At 39.7% G+C, this 20797-nt stretch overlaps 1 protein-coding gene and 1 non-coding gene across 2 annotated transcripts in view; both read left to right on the forward strand.

The window, feature by feature from the left end:
• The first annotated feature begins 4570 nt into the window (after positions 1–4570).
• INTS2 (integrator complex subunit 2) overlaps positions 4571–20797 on the forward strand; it is a 52636-nt gene continuing 36409 nt past the window's right edge. Inside the window, exons 1-9 of the mRNA XM_052658243.1 lie at positions 4571–4580; positions 5946–6252; positions 7110–7248; positions 8893–8995; positions 9837–9950; positions 11581–11711; positions 11940–12113; positions 14732–14958; positions 16633–16758. Of these exons, the coding sequence (XP_052514203.1) occupies positions 4571–4580; positions 5946–6252; positions 7110–7248; positions 8893–8995; positions 9837–9950; positions 11581–11711; positions 11940–12113; positions 14732–14958; positions 16633–16758 (1331 nt within the window). The remainder of the gene's footprint in view (positions 4581–5945; positions 6253–7109; positions 7249–8892; positions 8996–9836; positions 9951–11580; positions 11712–11939; positions 12114–14731; positions 14959–16632; positions 16759–20797) is intronic.
• Positions 19651–19723, forward strand: TRNAR-CCU (transfer RNA arginine (anticodon CCU)). The gene has a single exon. It is a non-coding gene; the product is annotated as a tRNA-Arg (tRNA).

The raw sequence follows: 20797 nt of genomic DNA on the forward strand, positions 1-20797 counted from the left end.
CTAGACAGCATATTCAAAAGCAGAGACATTACTTTGCCGACTAAGGTCTGTCTAGTCGAGGCTATGGTTTTTCCTGTGGTCATGTATGGATGTGAGTGTTGGACTGTGAAGAAGGCTGGACACCGAAGAATTGATGCTTTTGAAATGAGGTGTTGGAGAAGACTCTTGAGAGTCCCTTGGACTGCAAGGAGATCCAACCAGTCCATTCTGAAGGAGATCAGCCCTGGAATTTCTTTGGAAGGAATGATGCTAAAGCTGAAACTCCAGTACTTTGGCCACCTCATGAGAAGAGTTGACTCATTGGAAAAAACTCTGATGCTGGGAGGGATTGGGGGCAGGAGGAGAAGGGGACGACAGAGGATGAGATGGCTGGGTGGCATCGCTGACTCGATGGACATGAGTCTGAGTGAACTCCAGGAGTTGGTGATGGACAGGGAGGCCTGGCGTGCTTCGATTCATGGGGTCACAAAGAGTCAGACACGGCTGAGCGACTGAAGTGAACTGAATGTGTATTATTTCATAAGATGTTTGTTTACATATAAATGTGGATATATATGTATATCTGTATCTTGGGTCACAGTGTGAAATGTATTATTGTGGGCCAGATGGAAAAATGTTTGAAAAACACTGCAACACACATTAGTTCTTTTGTTCCTTAGCTTATTTTTCATGTTGAAGGCAAGAATTTATTTTTAAATAGATTATCTGTTTGTCAAAGTTTTGGAAACTATTAGGTTGGTGCAAACATAATTTTGGTTTTTGCACTGTTGAAATTTGCCATTTGATCAGTTCAGTTCAGTTCAGTTGCTCAGTCATGTCCGACTCTTTGCGACCCCATGAATTGCAGCACGCCAGGCCTCCCTGTTCATCACCATCTCCCGGAGTTCAGTCAGACTGACGTCCATCGAGTCTGTGATGCCATCCAGCCATCTCATCCTCTGTCGTCCCCTTCTCCTCCTACCCCCATCCCTCCCAGCATCAGAGTCTTTTCCAATGAGTCAACTCTTCTCATGAGGTGGCCAAAGTACTGGAGTTTCAGCTTTAGCATCATTCCTTCCAAAGAAATCCCAGGATTGATCTCCTGCAGAATGGACTTGGTCCTTGCAGTCCAAGGGACTCTGAAGAGTCTTCTCCGACACCACGGTTCAAAATCATCAATTCTTTGGCGCTCAGCCTCCTTCACAGTCCAACTCTCACATCCATACATGACTACTGGGAAAACTATAGCCTTGACTAGACGGACCTTAGTCGGCAAAGTAATGTCTCTGCTTTTGAATATGCTATCTAGGTTGGTCATAACTTTTCTTCCAAGGAGTAAGTGTCTTTTAATTTCATGGCTGCAGTCACCATCTGCAGTGATTCTGGAGCCCAAAATAATAAAGTCTGACACTGTTTCCACTGTTTCTCCATCTATTTCCCATGAAGTGAGGGGACCAGATGCCACGATGTTCGTTTTCTGAATGTTGAGCTTTAGGCCAACTTTTTCACTCTCCTCTTTCACTTTCATCAAGAGGCTTTTTAGTTCCTCTTCACTTTCTGCCATAAGGGTGGTGTCATCTGCATATCTGAGGTTGTTGATATTTCTCCCGGCAATCTTGATTCCAGCTTGTGTTTCTTCCAGTCCAGCTTTCCTCATGATGTACTCTGCATAGAAGTTAAATAAGCAGGATGACAATATACAGCCTTGACATACTCCTTTTCCTATCTGGAACCAGTCTGTTGTTCCATGTCCAGTTCTAACTGCTGCTTCCTGACCTGCATACAGATTTCTCAAGAGGCAGGTCAGGCGGTCTGGTATTCCCATCTCTTTCAGAATTTTCCACAGTTTCTTGTGATCTACACAGTCAAAGGCTTTGGCATAGTCAATAAAGCAGAAATAGATGTTTTTTCTGGAAACCTCTTGCTTTTTCCATGATCCAGCGGATGTTGGCAATTTGATCTCTGGTTCCTCTGCCTTTTCTAAAACCAGCTTGAACGTCAGGGAGTTCATGGTTCACATATTGCTGAAGCCTGGCTTGGAGAATTTTGAGGATTACTTTACTAGCGTGTGAGATGAGTGCATTTGTGTGGTAGTTTGAGCATTCTTTGGCATTGCCTTTCTTTGGAATTGGAATGAAAACTGACCTTTTCCAGTCCTGTGGCCACTGCTGAGTTTTCCAATTTGCTGACATATTGAGTGCAGCACTTTCACAGCATCATCTTTCAGGATTTGAAACAGCTCAACTGGAATTCCATCACCTCCACTAGCTTTGTTCATAGTGATGCTTTCTAAGGCCCACTTGACTTCACATTCCAAGATGTCTGGTCCTAGATTAGTGATCACATCATCATGACTATCTGGGTCGTGAAGATCTTTTTTGCGCAGTTCTTCCGTGTATTCTTGCCACCTCTTCTTAATATCTTCTGCTTCTGTTAAGTCCATAACATTTCTGTCCTTTATCGAGACCATCCTTGCATGAAATGTTCCCTTGTAATAGAATACAATCTTTAAAAAATGTGATTATGTTAACATCATTTTAATGCCCATTTCTTGCTTTTTTTTGCTCATCATTTATTACTTGGTGTTTATATTTATTTTGGACAAGGGAAATGATATCAGACAGAAAGCAAATTTGAGTGATTTTCTTATCTAAGTTCAACATGGGTCGTAAAGCAGCAGAGACAACTTGCAACATCAACAGCGCATTTGGCCCAGGAACTGCTAATGAATGTACCAGGCAGTGGTGGGTCAAGAAGTTTTGCAAAGGAGATGAGAGCCTTAAACATGAGCAGCATAGTGGCCAGGCATGGGAAGTTGACAGCGACCAATTGGGACGATCATCAAAGGTGATCCTCTCACAACTGCAGATGTTCCTGAAGAACTCAACGTCTACTATGCTATGGTTGTTTGGCATTTGTAGCAAAGCGGAAGTGTGAAAGAGCTTGATGTGTGGGCGCCTCATGAGCTGTGAGTGCGTTAGTCTTTCAGTTTTGTCCGACTCTTTGCAACCCCATGGACTGTAGCCCAACAGGCTCTTCTGTCCATGGGATTCTCCAGGCAAGAGTATGCTGACTGTAAATTAAAAAAATAAAAAAAAAAAACTGTCGTTTGGAAGCTTCATCTTCTCTTATTCTATGCAACAACAACAAACCATTTCTCAATCGGATTGTATATTAACACAACAACTGGTGACAACCAGCTCAGTGCCTGGACAGAGAAGCAGCTCCAGAGCACTTCCCCAATCCAAACTTGCGCCAAAAAAAAAAAAAAAAAGGGTCATGGTCACTGTTTGGTGGTTTGCTGCCAGTCTGCTCCACTACAGCTTTCTGAATCCTGATGAAACCATAACATCTGAGAAGTATGCTCAGCAAATTGATGAGATGCACCAAAAACTGCAATGCCTGCAGCCAGCATTGGTCAACAGAAAGGTCCCAATTCTTCTCCACAACAACCCTTGACCACATGTAGTGCAACCAATGCTTCAAAAGTGGAAAGAATTGGGCCACAAAGTTTTGCTTCATCCGCCACACTGACTTGACCTCTTGTCATCAGATTACCACTTCTTCAAGCATTTTGACAACTTTTTTTTTGCAGGGAAAACCCTTCCACAATCAGCAGGAGGCAGAAAACGCTTTCCAAGAGTTCCTCGAATCCTAAGGCACAGGTTTTTGTTCTACAGGAATAAACAAATTTATTTCTCTTTGGCAATAATGTTTATTGTAATGATTCCTATCTTGATTAATAAAAGTTTCTGAGCCTAGTTATAATGACTTAATATTCATGGTCAGATACCTTTACTTTTGCACCAACCTAATATAAAGTACTGTATCTCTGTAAAATATTTTTGTTTCAGTACCTCGCATAATATCTGGTGAATAGAAGGTTTTAAATACATATGGATTGAACCAGAAACCAGAAATAATATGCAAATATATAAAGGTTAGAAGTTCTTGGTCTTCTAGGTGGTCCAAAGTCCTTGGAGACGTTGTTGAAAGTTTTGGACCCTCTTTCCAGAAGAAGCTCAAGCATTCACAATTCGGCAGGGATTCTAGAGAACGCCTGAAATGCCATCCATCTCCCACGAAGGATCTATGCTTCCTGAGAACCCCAAATAACCATGTTTAACTCATGACTGTGTTTTGAGATCAAGAGCAGAATAATGCTTCAGGGTTAGATTACTTTTTAAATTCTCCTGCAAATCCCAGGATTCTAGAACTGCCGTGCTGGAAAGGCAGAAGCAGAGATGGAAAGGTGTAACTGTCTGGTTTCCATTTAGCGTTCTGGTCAACTGAACAGTGGGGCAATTTGAACATGTTACATAACGCTGTCATTTGAATGCCACAGTAATCCGGTGATGATGACACGGCGGCGCGGAGTGGCTTAATGATTTAGCTGAAAGGATTCAGCCCGTATGCTCTGGAAATGAGACTGGAAGCAGCCTTCCAGGGTGAAGTAGCGCGAACGGAGGCGGAGGAAAGGGCGGGGCCGCGCACGCGCGCCGCCGCGTCACCACCGCGCCTCCGGGTGTCCTCTCGCAGCGAGCCTTCCTCTCAGCCCAGTACGGTGGCCGACCGGAGCCAGACGCTGGGGATGAATGAAGGTGCTGCGTGCGGGTGGAAGCAGTCTCCTCAGCTTTCCCGTCCCTGCAGTCCAGGCTCTGCCTGTGCGCGGTGTCCCCACCCAGCCCCCGTCGCACCGCCGGCCTGACTGATCCCGACGTCTGGGGTTTTTGGTGCCCGAGTCGACTCAGGGCAGAGCTGTAGGGCTGGGGAAGCCGGGTTCTCGCCTAGGCCCAACCTCGGACCGCGCTCTCGATTTCTACCGCGCCCCGCCCGTAGGCCGCGGAATCCGGGTGGGGTCCCGGGAGGCCGGAGGGTAGACCTGAAGGTATGCGGCTCCCGCTTCTAAGGCCTCGGAGCGTTTCGGGGTCCGTGTCCGCCACCGGCCCGACTTTTCTCCAGCGGAGGGACTGGTTGGTTCACGTTACGCCCGGGGGCGAGACCTATGCGCGCTCAGGTCTCCTCGCCTCTGCTCTCTCAGCCCGCCCCTCTGTTAAAAGGCCAGCTCCTCTCGCTGAAAAGCAGAACGTTTCTGCCCACGGCTCTTGTGACGCGTGATTCTGCTAGTCTATGGGTCTCTGAGGGGATGGCTTTGGCTACCAGTTTTTTTGTTTCTGATTGCTCTTGAGAAGTGTTCAAGTGGGATTAAGCTTTCTCCTCTCTGCTAGGAGCTAATTGCACCGCCGCAGCTGTTTTCTTTTCTCTTTTTTTTAACCTAGTAACAGGGGATATAGGATAGAGTTCTGGTCTCCAGAGCTTTGAAGCTGGCATAGCTTCTGGCTGGTGAGGCAGTTTACCAGTGCATCTGCCAACCCGTGGAGGGTGGGAAGGAGAACCTAACAGTCCTTTACATGTTCTGGGTAGGCATGCGAAACTAAAGAGGTATTGAAGATGAGCATTCTTAGTGATGCTGTTCTTTTACTTTGGATTGTGGCCCTCAGATGACTGCTATAGTGGAGAAGGTGTTGCACTGGAATTTAGTAGAGGAGGGTTCAGCTTTAGATTTTGCCGCCGACTAGTAATACTCCTCTGGGCCTGTTACTTAATCTCTCTGGCTTTCCTATTCTTTCTCTGCAAAATGAGAGTATTAGAACAAGATTCCTGAGGCTGAAAGACGTTAGTATACTGTTTTCTTTCTCATTTTCCAGATGGCAGTAGAAACACAGGGAGTCAGTAATTGTGCCAGGAATATTGCCAACATATAAGATAAACCACATTTTTCAGAGTTTTTAAAAAGAGGGGCATTCGTATATGTGCAGTTATACCCCTACTTTCTTTGCTTTTTTTAAAAAAATTATTTTTTATTGAAGGATTTATAAGTATTGCATTTACTGTAAGACTTTACAATATTGCATTGGTTTCTACCAAACATCATCGTTTTTTCTTTTTCTTTTTTTAACCACTAGGATCAACAGTGATAATGACCGAGTGTACAAGCCTTCAGTTTGTCAGTCCTTTTGCTTTTGAGGCAATGCAGAAGGTGGATGTTGTTCGTTTGGCATCTTTAAGTGATCCGGAGTTGAGACTTCTCCTGCCCTGCTTGGTGCGGATGGCGCTTTGTGCACCTGCTGACCAGAGCCAAAGCTGGGCTCAGGATAAAAAACTCATCCTTCGTCTTCTCTCTGGAGTGGAAGCTGTCAATTCTATTGTTGCATTGCTGTCTGTGGACTTTCATGCTTTAGAACAGGATGCCAGCAAAGAGCAACAGCTTAGGTAATAAATATTGTATAATATGTGGATTGGTATTTACTTGGATGTGCTAAAAAAAAAGAAATCAAAATTTTTTGGAGCTTTTTAGGACTTCTTATTGCAATGCATTCTTCCAAAAAAGAGAAGATTGGGACTCTAAACTTTGGAGAGCATTTTTTTAAAGTTATTTTTTATTTATAATTAAAATTCTAGGGTCATTTGAATTCTGTATTGTGAAATGTGCTGAGAACCTTGGCTGTATATACATTTGTATTCAGGCCTTTCCTGATGGCTCAGACGGTAGAGTCTGCCTGCCAGTGGAGGAGACGCCAGTTCAACCCCTGGGTCGAGAAAGTCCCCTGGAGACAGGTGGCAACCCACTCCAGTATTCTTGCCTGGGAAATCCCATGGACAGAGAAGCTTGGTGGGCTACAGTCCATGATGTTGCAAAAATAGCCTGAGCTGACTTATGTATATATGCAGGCTAAAATGATTAGGCCAGTTGCTCTCAGTGGGAAGTGGATAGAGTAAGTTTCCCTAGAGCAAAAGAATTTATTGGAGTCTCCTAGGAGGCTTGTTAAGCTTACATTGAGTTCCCCAAATTCGAGGCATGCTTTGTCCTTCCTTGCCCATTGTGAATCCAGTTGTGAGCCACTGTTATTAATGGAAGTGGGTGTTAACCTGTGAGTTGTGATTGGAGTCTTTACACAGTTGTGATTGTCTCTGAAATAGACAATATAGTATTCAGAAGTAATATTCATGAAATATATCAAAAGAATTCATACATTCTTTTGTAGATTATTTCTATAAAAGATAGTTTTTATGCTTTTATTTCTGTGCCAGTGTTCTCATAATTGTTTTACATGTGTGTACTTTATTAGGCATAAACTTGGAGGAGGCAGTGGAGAGAGCATCCTGGTATCACAGCTTCAGCATGGACTGACTTTAGAGTTTGAACACAGTGATTCACCTCGTCGATTGCGTCTTGTGCTTAGTGAACTGTTGGCGATTATGAACAAGGTGCATTTATTTAAATCACAGCTCAAAATGTGCATGATTTGGTGTCTACACATAAAAGATAGAAACAGGCTGTACTTCCCTGGTGGTCCAGTGGTTAAGAATCTGCCTTCCAGTGCAGGGGAAGTTTGATTCCAGGTCAGGGAACTAAGATCTCAAATGGCAGGGGCAACTAAGCCCCTGTACTGCAACTGTGACCTGATGCAGTCAAAAAAGAAAAGAAAAGGTAGAAACAGGCAGGAAGGCAGGCAACTTGCATCCTGTTGGACACATATCCTATTTGTTAATCAAGTGGCTTCCTTTCAAAGGCTTGAACAGATATTAAGTGCCTCCTTTTCAAGGCTGTTTTATAATTGCTGTTTTCTCTCATTATGTCTACTCTGCATTCTGTATCATAAGGTTTTTTTTTTTCTATATGGAGTCCGTATGATGACTTCTTAATAGAATACATAGCTCAAGACTTGTAAATCACCAAAGTTGATAATATCTCTATAAGATAGGATTTCCCACAGTAAATATGTGCAGTATGTACGTGATTCTTCACAATATGTGTGACTCCTTTAGATACTGAGTGAATTACATACATCCTACATAACAGTGAGTGGGGAATATTGAGGCTGAATTGGATGTGGGATATTTGGCTAGCCTCACTCACTAGATGACTGAATTGTTTCTGTGTACTAATGAAGGTTATTCAGCCTCTTGTCTCAGCAAAAAGATAAGTTGCTTTATTTATTTTTATTGAAGATTTTCAGTATTTTATTTCAGGTGTACTTAGATTAGGTCATGGACTTTGGGTGATGATGGTTAACTGAAAATCTGAATTTTAAATTTGTGAATGTCAGGTGTTATCATGCAAATTGGATCTTGATATTAAGACGTCTTATATGAGATGAGGCTCAGAATTTGAGAAACAGATGTTTTTTACTTTGAGAATCTCAAGGTCAGTTACTTTATAATAAAGTTTAATTTTATAAACTCTGGACCAATAAAAACCTGAATTCTGTTTCCAAAGAAAATACTGATACGGGAGAGATTTGTTTAGTTCTAGATAGTTTTTAAGATATGTTATAAATCTTAATTTTTTTCCCTATTACAAAGTTATTTACCTCAACTCTTTTCCTCTGTACTCAACTCTTTAATTTTTTCTTTTTCATTTTCTTATTCTTTTTATTGTGCCATGTGACTTGTGGGATCTTAGTTCCCCGAATAGGGGCTGAACCTGGGCCCTTGATAGTGAAAGAATGAAATCCTTACCACTGGACTTCCAGGGAATTCCTGATAATCTTTAATTTTAATTAATATTTTCCTATATCTTTTTATTAATGGCTGTAATGAAATAAGTGACCTAGGTAGCATTCCTAGATCACATCTTTGGCTTGTCTTTAACTCCAGATGTCTCCAAATATTTATATAGAAATAAATTAATAAGACTCATATATTGCATGTCTGGAATAGTAATGTGACTGACTAATTGTGGTTAAACTGGTACAAATTCATCCACTCCTGCATATTCTTCTACAGTATATTAATGGCTGTTAAGAGACATAGTCTATAAGCTCAACAAAGAATTGCAAGCGTAGTAAGGGATCCAATTCATTACCTAAAATTAAGAGAGCTCATCATTTTTCTTTCTTTCTTTTTAAGGTATCTGAGTCCAGTGGAGAATTTTTTTTTAAATCATCTGAGCTATTTGAGAGTCCAGTCTACTTGGAGGAAGCTGCAGATGTACTTTGTATTTTACAAGCAGGTACTGTAATGAATGCTAAGACATATTTCAGATGCACTTAAATGTTCCTGTTAAGCGATAACTGTGTAACTTCTTAACCTGGAATATTGTGTTATTTGCAAGTTCACCTAATTAAGAATATACCTTAAAAGGTTAGGTCAAAAGGACTAATAGTAGCACAATGATTAAATAAATTATATTATTTCCATAATAGAGTGTACTCTGCTCTATTAAAATGGTGTATATTTGAAGAACTTTAATCATTTTGGAAAATGTTCACAATATATGTTAAATGAAAAAAGCAGGTGGCAAAAGGGTAAGTAGAATAAAATCCTAGTTTTGTTAAAAGTACAGTGATACTCATAGGGGAATTAAAATCAGATCTTGCAAATTACTAACTTTGAGTGATGGGATTAGAGCTGATTTTGTTTTTATTCTTTGTGCTTTTTCTATTTTCTGGGTTCTTTATAACAAGTGTGCATGATCAGAATGAAAAGATAGAAGACAGAAATGCAGAGAAACTTTTCATGAAAGTAACTTTTTGAACTAACACCGCCCACCGCAGCAGTGATGACAGTGTTCTGTGTAGTGTGTTCAGTACAGTGGCCACTAGCCACATGTAGTTTTGGAGTACTTGAAATGTGGCAAGTGTGACTGAGGAGCGGAACTATCTTTTTCTTAATTTAAATAATCACATGTGGCTAGTGGCTGCCCTACTGGACAAGTCAGCTTGAGAGTGTGAAAAGAAAGTACCTTAATTTAATTGCTTTTCAATATCATTGGTGAAATGTCAAAGATGTTTGATGGATAATACAATGAAATGTCACTTCTTAGTAATAACACTGATTTTGTTTTCTTATAGAGCTGCCTTCCCTGCTTCCTATAGTTGATGTAGCTGAAGCCTTGCTCCATGTTAGAAACGGTGCCTGGTTCTTGTGTCTGCTGGTGGCCAATGTTCCTGATAGTTTTAATGAAGGTAAATGCAATTTTAAAGTGGAATATTGGGGACTTCCCTGGTGGTCCAGTGGTTAAGACTCCATGCTTCCAGTAGAGAGGGTGTGGGTTCGATCCCTGGTCCGGGAACCACAGTCTCACTTGCTGGGCAGCATGGCCAAAAACAAAAGAAGTAAAAATAAAACAACAGCAATAACAAAAAGGGATATTGAAGAGATTTGCTTGGGCCTGTGTGGGACCTATTTTTTGAGCTAAGAAGAAACATTTATAAGGTTTTATCTGAAATTTTATTTTTTGAAAATTTATTAGTGAATGCTGTAGAAATGGGCTTTCCAGGTGGCTCAGTGGTAAAGAATCTGCCTGCCAGTGCAGGAGATGCAGGTTCGATCCCTGGGTTGGGAAGATCCCCTGGAGAATGAAATGGCAACCCACTCCAGTATTCTTGCCTGGAAAATCCCATGGACAGAGGAGCCTGGCAGTACACGGGGTTGCAAAGAGTTGGACACAACTTAGTCACTAAACAGTAAACAATTGTAGAAATACTGAGTTTAGAGAATTCAAAATTGTTTGGAAATTACAAATGTAAATACAGTGAGGATGCAGCATTTTTTGTTTGCATTTGTCACCAGTGCTATAATAGGGAAGTAAAAAATATTATAGACATAGAAGCTATAATTTCTGTACTCATTGAACAAAGGGGAGAGGACATTTATCTGTGAAATAGCCAGAGGGCAACATGAGATATATGGATCAGAAATACCAGCAATCAGACTTCCATATTTTAGCCTTATTGCTGTCAGCTTGCAGAAAAGTATAGGGTAGAAACTGCGAAAAATCAACTAAAATTTTCACCTGTGTTTCAAACTGCTAGTGGCTGAAGATTGTGGTTTGGGTCTGAGTGATATAAAAATTACATTTATTGAGCAAGATGTTTTGTGAATTGAGAGTCAAGGAGAAAAAAGCGCTAGATCTGGGGTTCATAATTTCTGGCTTTGTGACTCTTTGTGTGATCTCCATCAAGGTACTTAACTTCTTATTTGTAAAATGGAAGTATTAATATTATTTTCTTTTTGTTTCTAAGAGATTTACTGACTATTCCATGAAGGTTTAGGTTGACATTTTCTTTTAGCTCTTTGAAGATGTTATCCTCTTGGCTGTGGTCATTTTTATCTCTGTTCCTCTGTGTATTTCTTTTTTCTCTCTGGCTACTTTTATTTGTTCATTTTTTTATCCTTTCTGGCTACTTGTAAGATTTTTTCTTCATCACTGGTTTTCAGAGATTGGATTATTATATATCTTGTTACGATTTTGTGTTTCTCTTGCTTGGGTTTCACCGATTTTCTAGGTTTATAGTTTTCATCAAATTTGGAAAAATGTCTTCAAATGTATGTTTGTCTTTCACTCCCTTTCTCTTTCTGAGACTCTAATTACAAGTATGTTGAACTACTTGATGTTCCATGGATCACTTCATTTTTTGAGACTCTTCACTGTGCTGGATTTTAACCAGTTTCTATTGCTATGCTTTCAAGTTTCCTGATCCTTTTCTGCTGTAATATCTAATTTGTGTAAATGAATGATTCTCAAGGCTGAAAACATTGATTCTGACATCTTACTTGAAAAGCTTAAAGTAACAGAGGCTACTAAATGTTCAGTTTGTAGGGGCCTGATCAAAAATGGAGAACGACAAGATGAAGAGAGTCTTGGAGGAAGGCGGAGGACGGATGCTTTACGCTTCTTATGTAAAATGAATCCTTCTCAGGCCCTGAAGGTCCGAGGCATGGTGGTAAGAGATCTTACTATTTTTATGAGACCAAAGCCTTTATATTAGGACCAGGAACTTTTTTTTTGAATCTTGCAGAGATTTGGAATTATATACCGGATATATTACCTTTTTCTCTAGATTTTTGTGCTTTGTGCTGTGTCTTTCCCTAAACTCTAGATGCTTCAGATTCTGGATAATCCTGGCCCTTCTTATGATACTGAGTTCAGTTTGTTTTGTTTGCTTTGTTAGGTGGAAGAATGTCACTTGCCAGGTCTCGGAGTGGCTTTGACATTGGATCATACTAAAAACGAAGCTAGTGAAGATGGAGTGAGTGACTTGGTTTGTTTTGTTAGTGGTTTGCTTCTTGGAACAAATGCGAAAGTCCGGACCTGGTTTGGAACTTTTATCCGAAATGGACAGCAGGTGAGGGAGAAATATGTGTTTAGGCCAAGGATCAAGCTATGTTAGTAGTTAGTAAAGGAGGAAGAAACACTTTTAGAATGATGCCATTAGGCCAGTGACTCTCAGACTTCTTAGTCTCAGGACTTCCTGAGATTTTACAATAAATCATTGAGGACACAAAGCGCTTTTGTGTTGGCCGTTATCTGTTGATATTTACCATACTAGAATTGAAAACTGAAATTTTTGAAATATTTATTTAATTCACTTAAAAATAAGCCTAATCTTATTAAATGTGACAACATTTTTTAATAGAAAATTAATTTTTTTGCAAAAGAAAAGTTTACCGAGAAGAGTGATACCATTGTACTTTTTTGTAAATCTCTTTAACGTCTAGCTTAATAGAAGCCTTCAGAAAAGCTGCACTATATACTTGTGGGAAAATGAGTAAAAAAGGTCTATAATGTTGAGATATTCTGACTTTCTGGACCCCCTGGAAGTATTGGTCATCTCCAGGTTTCCAGGTCAGACACACGAGAACTGCTATATTAGATCATCACCATAAGTTGTTCATATATATATACACACATGTGTAAATTATTGTGGTAAAAAATATATAACATAAAACTTACCGTTTGAATCCTTGTCTGAGTGCACAGTTCAGTGGCATTAATTACATTTACTGTATTCTGCAGCCATCACTACTATTCATTTTCAGAACTCTTTCATCATCTGAAGAAACTCTCTACCAATTAAGTAATAATTTCCCATTCCCCCTTCCTCCCAGTGTTGGGTAATCTCTCTCCTACTTTCTGTGACTATGAATCTGCCCATTCAGGATGCCTCGTGAACGTGGAATCATACAATATTTCTCATTTTGCGTTTGGCTTCTTTTTACTTGGCACAGTGTTTTCAGGGTTCATGCATGTTATGGCAAGTGTCAGAATTTCCCTCCTTTCTAAGCCTAATATTGTATTATGTGTATTTGCTACATGTATCCCTTTGTTGATGAATATATATTATATTTTACAAGAGTTTTTAACTTGCAAAATATTGTACTTTTTCGAAAACATCTCATGATAACTGAATAGAGTTCTGTCCCTACACAGGAACTAATGCAGAATGGTTTTTAACTTGTTGAGGTCCATGAACTTCACAGTAGCAGGTGTACTGCTTAGATCCTTCTATAGTCTGTTTTTTTATGCCATTAATTCACCATACTTTTCTTTATCCAAGTTCTTCTTTACTTATAATCCATTTGAAAACTAATTTTAAATTTTGCAAGAGATTGACATTTTTTGTGTACCTTGTATATTTCAGGCATTGTGCTAAGCTCTTGGTATAAGCCTCTCATTTGTAATTGTTCTTTGTGTCTAATATTGTTATTAAAACAAATTTTACCATATTTTACTCTGACACTCTCTAACAACTTTTCCTGAGCCCTTTGTGGTTTAGAAATGCTTTCATATTTATCATCTTTGTTAGTTCATTCATCTAACAGATATTGAGTGCTTGCTGTATGTCAGGCATAATAAGTCAGGCCCTCCTGAGTACGAGATGACTAGATGTTGCCCCTGCCTGAAGAGCTGTGGGGGTGACAGGCTTGTAAACTCCTAACTCCAGCAGTCCTGGGAATTAAGTATTATTAATAAAACATTAGTTTCCTTCTCATTTAAGAAAATTGGGGCTCAGAGAGGTTAACTTATGTATCTAAACGTACATAGTTAGATAATAGCGGGGCTGTTGTTTAAATCCAAGCCCTTCTGTCTGGATTTAAATCCAAGCCCCAAATCTGAGCACTTTGTACTTAAGACTCCACTAGTCTTTATGTGTTTGAAAGCATCATTTACATGATATTTTACATTTCAAATCATCATTTATTTAGTGTGTTCTGTACAACCTGTCCAAATTAGGGTGAATAGTGTTAGTGTTAGTTGATGAGTTGTGTCTCACTTTTTGCAACTCCATGGACTGTAGCCTGCCAGGCCTCTGTTCAAGGATTTCCCAGGCAAGAATACTGGAGTGGGAAACCATTCTCTTCTCCACAGAGTCTTCCCGACCCAGGGATTGAATCTGGGTCTCTTGGATTGCAGGCAGATTCTTTATTGTCTGAGACACCAGGGAAGCCAAGGGTGAGTAGAGTATTCGTCAAATGAACCAGTGAGTTTGCGCGGTGGATTAAAATTATATTCTGCAGTTATGACAGCCTCCTTAAATGGATCAGGGCTTCCCTGATAGCTCAGTTGGTAAAGAATCCATCTGCAATGCAAGAGACACTGGTTCATTTCATGGGTTGGGAATATCCACTGGAGAAGGGATAGGTTACCCACTCCAGGATTCTTGGGCTTCCCTTGTGGCTCAGCTGGTAAAGAATCTGCGTGCAGTATGGGAGACCTGGGTTTGGTCCCTGGGTTGGGAAGATCCCCTGGAGAAGGGAAAAGCTATCCACTCCAATATTCTGGGCTGGAGAATTCCATGGACTGTATAGTCTATGGGGTCGCAAAGAATCGGACACGACTGAGCGACTTTCACTTTCAAATGGATCATTTACAGGTGTCTAACTGGAGAGTTTTGTTTGAACTTCCTTTTGACTTAGTAAGTTCTCCTTGCTTTCTTCCTTTTGTGGTCCATGTTTCCTACAGAGAAAAAGAGAGACCAGTAGTTCTGTCCTTTGGCAAATGAGAAGGCAGCTTCTTCTGGAGTTGATGGGCATTCTTCCCACAGTAAGAAGTACCCGCATTGCGGAAGAAGCTGATGTGGAGATGGAGCCCAATGTGTCTGTGTATTCGGGGCTGAAAGAAGAGCATGTTGTGAAAGCCAGTGCACTCTTACGTCTGTACTGTGCTTTGATGGGGATCGCTGGACTCAAGTATTCAATAATTTGATCTTTTACCTTTTTGTCATTTTACTTTCTTGTTTCTAATCCCAAGAAAGTGAGCCATAGGCCCTTTATTCAGAGGATTTGGGTTTTCTGTTGGGCTCAGGTAGTAAGTTGACCTATGTCAAGAAGAAAGTTCCAAGGCAGAACTTCCCTAGTTGGGATGTATGCATCTGTTTTTGTCTGATTGTAAATAGAATTATATAAATATGGGAGGAGGCAGAGCAGTTTAAGAAACCTATGACTTGCCCACAGCTTGACATGACGGTATGAATGATCTGAGAGGGATCCTTTATGTAAGCCATACAGCTAGCTGAAGTAAATCTGTCCTGTTTCCTTTTACAACTGAGATCTTAGATTGTTCAAAGTTGATCTGTAATTACTTAGCACAAGATTTCTTAGACACAGTACTATTTCTTGATTAATGTCCTCAACTGTTATACATATAGTCCTCACTTTTCATGATCCCGACACATAGGAGCTTCAGTTAACATACTTTAGTCAAATAACACTGCTCCCTCAACAAGTAATGTATCAGTTGCCGTGAGTCATTTGCCAAGTTCTTATTTATTATCATTAACCAAAGTACAAAGTTTACTGAAAACTTTTAAGCCACATGTCATTATATGGAGGCACATTGTGATTAGTGACCAGTCATAGGATTTCTTTTAAAATCTGTTGGCAACTGGTCCATAGACAACAAACAGACAGCAAACAGACAGCAAAGTTGGGTAGTAGTGCTGCCCCCTCATCTCTCTGAATAAACCCATGTGGTATTTTGCAAAATCGAATAACTGAAAGAGGGAATTGGCCAATAACAATGAACGTGTAGCAAAGAAAAAGTGGTTAACAGCAGAAGTGACATTTGAACCAAACATAAATAGAAGAAATAGTTGACTGAGAATGTTGACATTTGAGAGACCCTAGGTATGATAGCCAGATGAATTTCGTGAAGCGGAACTTGAGGGAAGTCACTGGGACCAAAAGGATGAAGACCTCCAGAAGACTGATGCTGGCAAAAATGTTTGCATTATAGGAATTCAGATATTTCATGATTGAGAGTACACAGGATGAAATGTTGGAAGCTGATCCAAACTTAGAAGGGAAGGGTATGATAATTCATCAAGGCCTAGAGAAGATGCTCACTCTATAATTTATACAATGAGAAAATGGCAAGGGCTGTTTAAAACTACCCTTGATAAATCTTATAAAGACAACACTGGAGAATTCCTGATGTTTCTAATATATTCAATTATAGAATGCTATATAAATATTAGTTTAACTGTTTTAAAAAGTTTCCTTAGGCATTATAACCAACAGAGTTTGTAATGTCTTGACAGAAATTTTAAAGGTAATGGAACGATTGTAATTTTCCCCACTGATTATTAAGACCGTGATGCAGTTTCAGCTTGCATGGTTATTCTTGTGGTCGCACACTACCATGCAAAGTGAGGACTACCTGTATTTGTGTCTGAGGAAGGGCACTGGTTGCAAACTCAGCAGTTTTGCTTTTGACATCTTAAGATATTAAAGATTTTATAAATAGTGAGGTATCATTCCAAAGCTTAGGATTTGTATCTGAAAGGTTGAACTGTTGAGAAGTCCCCTCTTCTTCCTTCTCTCCACTGAAAAAAACTAAAACCTAATAGTGGATTCCTTTTTTAGACCAACTGAGGAAGAAGCTGAGCAATTACTGCAGTTGATGACTAGCCGTCCTCCTGCGACACCGGCTGGGGTTCGCTTCGTTTCACTCTCCTTTTGTATGCTGCTGGCCTTTTCTACGCTTGTCAGGTACCCAACTGTATACTTGTTCTATTTTCCCAAGGTTTGCTTTTGTTTATTTATTAAAACAATATACAGAATTAAATAACTTACTGCAAAAGTGATCTAGGTATGGACATTGCTTTATCATTTAATAGAAAGGTATTAATAGCATCTCCTGTATGCCAGTTCTTTTGTTTGTCTTTATCAAAGTTTCATATACATATATTTAAGGGATTCAAAGTAGCTCTTCAAGATTTGAGACAAATGGTAGTCCTGATTCCCTTTTGCCCTGTTTTTCACTTCCCTAGAGGCGGCAGCTTTCAGTTCTTTAGGTGATTCTTTTGGTTTTGACTCCCACATCTTTATTACTGTTTATATTTGCTACATCCTGATTTTTTTGTTTTAGGAGTATTTGTTGATGTCCCACTATGAGAATGAGAAATTAGTTCTCCTTCTCTCTGTCCTCAACCTTCTCTGTGTCCTTCGTATCTCTCCATTCTCCCTGTACATAAGTTATTATTATTTTGCTTTGATCAGTACATTATTGTTTAAGTTACACTCTTGGGAGCTCAGCCAAGTAGATGATTACTTTTCTTTTGCAAAACTGGTTTTTCCATTAAGAATTGTCCTGTTTGCTTTTGTTCTTTGTTTTTCATTTGCTTGGTGTTTTATGTACTTAGATTAATGCAGTTTCAAACTCTCTGCCAATCTAACCCTCCTCTCAAGATGTTCAGGCTCATTAGTTATTCCATTGGTTTCATTTTCTTGAGGCAGTCTGTCCTGAAGCGTTTTGACCCCCCTTGCATCTGAACTGGTTGCCTCTGCCCCGGATACACAGCTCTCATCCTGGAATTGCGTTTCACTGTTATTCTGGGGACTCGCTTTACCTCTTCTTTTTTGGGTCTCCTATTTCCTGCATCTTATGTCTCCATCTGTTTTCATTTGTTCCCTCGTTTTGCTTCTTTAGAGTGGGTGTGTAGGAGGTAAATTATTTAGATTAATTAAATTATTTAGATTATTAAATTAGGCTATTTCTGAAAATGTCTTTATTCTACTTTAACACTTGGTTGGTAGTTTGATGGGGTATAGCGTTCTAAGTTGGAAATAATTTCCTTTGAGAATTTTGAAAGTCTTGCTGTATTGTCTTCTAACTTCCAGTGTTGCCATTGAGGAATCTGGTAACATTCTGATTCCTGGTCCTTTTTTGTGGCTTGTTTTTTTAAAATATGGGAACATGAAGGATTAACTTTTTGTTCCTAGGGTTTTGAAATTTTTTGGTGATGTGCTTTTGTATGGGTCTGTTTTTGTCCTTTCTCCTAGGTATTTCTACCTTTTCAACCTGGGAACTCACATTGTTCAGTTCTAGGAAATTTCTGTGAATGGATTTGCCTTGCACATTGGTTTCTCTGAAACCTCCTCTTGTTTTGATATTGGGCTTCCTGTAGTGATTATCTTATTTTCTTATTCTTTCTTACTTTCCTTATCTTTGTTTAGTTGTGCTTTTTAAAAAAACAGCATTATTGAGACACAGTTTCAGTTCAGTTCAGTTGCTCAGTCGTGCCCAACTCTTTGCAACCCCTTGAGCGCCAGGCCTCCCAGTCCAATACCAACTCCTGGAGCCCACCCAAACTCATGTCCATTGAGTCGGTGATGCCATCCAACCGTCTCATCCTCTGTCATCCCCTTCTCCTGCCCTCAGTCTTTCCCAGCATCAGGGTCTTTTCAAATGAGTCAGCTCTTTGCATCAGGTGGCCAAAGTATTGGAGTTTCAGCTTCAACATCAGACCTTCCGATGAATACCCAGTACTGATCTCCTTTAGGAAACAGTTTACATACCATAAAATCCACCCAGTTTAAAGTGTACAATTTAATAGTTGTTAGTATATTTACAAGGTAGTACAGCCATTACCACAGTATAATTTTAGAACATTTCAATCACTTCACAAAGATTCTGCTCATATTACCTTGTAGGATTTTTTTCTCAACTTGTCTTCTATTTAGTTTTTAACTTCTAAGAGCTCATTTTTATTCTTATTTCTTCTTTATAGTGTCTGATGCTTCATGGTGGCATGGTTTCTCTGATATTACCCATAATGATTGAAGGGGTCTTATTTGTACTGTTTCTTTTCTCTAAGTTTCTTTTTTTCTGCCTTTTTTTTTTTGGTGTCTGTTTTTCTCAGAGATTTAATAATGCTTGATTATTCATATTTAAGATTAGGAGACTAAAAGGCAAATTAGAATTTCTGAACACATAGATGAGAAGCACTTGGGGTTTTCAGAGTCTTGGAGAAGACCATTTTCTTGCCTGAGAGCGAAGGCCTAAGAAGAAATCCATAAGCGAAGTTAAAAAGTGAGGGTTAAGGACTGGGAGATCTCAGCCTGCACTGTGGTTGTTCACTTAATTCTTCTACTTTCCAAAAGGTGCTGCAGAAAGCCCTGGTTGTCCTTCAGTTCAGAGACACCCTCTTTTCCCTTATCCAGAGAATCAATCTTGTTTCTTCTCTGCTGGGGGATGGCAGAGTGGAGGGTTGGTCTGGAAGTCGACTGCTTATCCAGACTGTCTATGTTTGGTCTCCGTCTTCTTTCGCACTCCCCAGACCGCCTGGAGGTGCCAGTTCCTGAGCCCTTTGGGGATTCTGTGGTGTAAGTGGTAGACTGGCTCTCCTTCCTGCCAGTGTAGTATGCTGCTTCCTTGGTCTGCTAAGTCAGTTACGCCTCCTGCTCCTCACTGGCCAGCTTTCCAGTGTCTTGTGGTATTGTCCTTCATTATCATCCTGTGCATTTATGTGTTTTAAGAAAATCCCTTTAATGTAATTTGAATGGTGTGTTTTAGGAATGTGTGAAACTAAGTACATGAAATGAAGTGTTTTCTCTTTACCTGGAGTAATTTCTTGTTTTAAAAAGTTTATTTTTGGGACTTCCCTGGTGGTCCAGTGGCTAAGACTCTGTGCTCCTAATGCAGGGGGCCCAGGTTTGATCCCTGGTCGGGGAACTAGATCCCACATGCCACAACTAAGATCCTCTGTGGCCAAAGAAATAAATAAAATTTTAAAGAAGTTTATTTTAATGAAGTATAGTCAGTTTACCATGTTGTGTTAGTTGCTGGTATACAGCAGTGATTCAGTTATACACACATATTACCTAAAGTTATATACTTATATATATAAAGTTATATACTTTATATATAAAGTTATATTCACTTATATATTACCTAAGTTATACACTTTATATATAAAGTTATACACTTATTTATTACCTAAAATATAAATATTTACTTTATATTTTATAGGTAGGACAGCTAAAGTACAAGAAGATTATTTAAATTTCTTATTCAAGGTCACACTAACAGTAATTGGCAGAGATGAGATTCCCACTCAGGTCTGGCAGACTCTAAAGGCTGTAATCTTTCTATTACATAACATTGTCTTGTATAAGTGGAGTAATTTATGTATGGTTGAGCATGACCTTTTAAATTTTCTTAGTTTTGGGTATCAGGCTTTGTGGTTGGTTTTTATTTTTGCTATTTATACTGCAGTGAAGTAGAAGAGTGAAGTCACTCAGTCGTGTCCGACTCTTTGCGACCCCATAGACTGTAGCCTACCAGGTTCCTCTGTCCATGGGATTTTCCAGGCAATAGTACTGGAGTGGATTGCCATTTCCTTCTCCAGGGGATCTTCCCAACCTGGGGCTCGAACCTGGGTCTCCCACATTGTAGATAGACGCTTTACTGTCTGAGCCACCAGGGAAGAGGATCAATGGAAATTACTATTACAGATCAAAATTGACTTGTACATTTCAACCTAAACCTAGGAATTTGCTTTAAACAAGTCAGTGTTCATGTATTTCTAAAACCATTTGTCATATATGGTTAGCCCCTGGCTGTCTCTTTTTACTTTTTCGAATAGTGATCACTTATTTCCCTCTAATATTGAGTTCTGCTCAAAATGCCTCTACAAACTAAATTTCATTTGGTCTGATTTCTGTCCTCATACTCAGTTTGTGAGTTTTTAATGATTAAGTTTCAACACTATAGATTTTTTTCTATAGGAAATAAGTATCGGCTGTT

Source organism: Budorcas taxicolor, chromosome 19, assembly GCF_023091745.1.
Source record: "Budorcas taxicolor isolate Tak-1 chromosome 19, Takin1.1, whole genome shotgun sequence".
NCBI lineage: Eukaryota > Metazoa > Chordata > Mammalia > Artiodactyla > Bovidae > Budorcas > Budorcas taxicolor.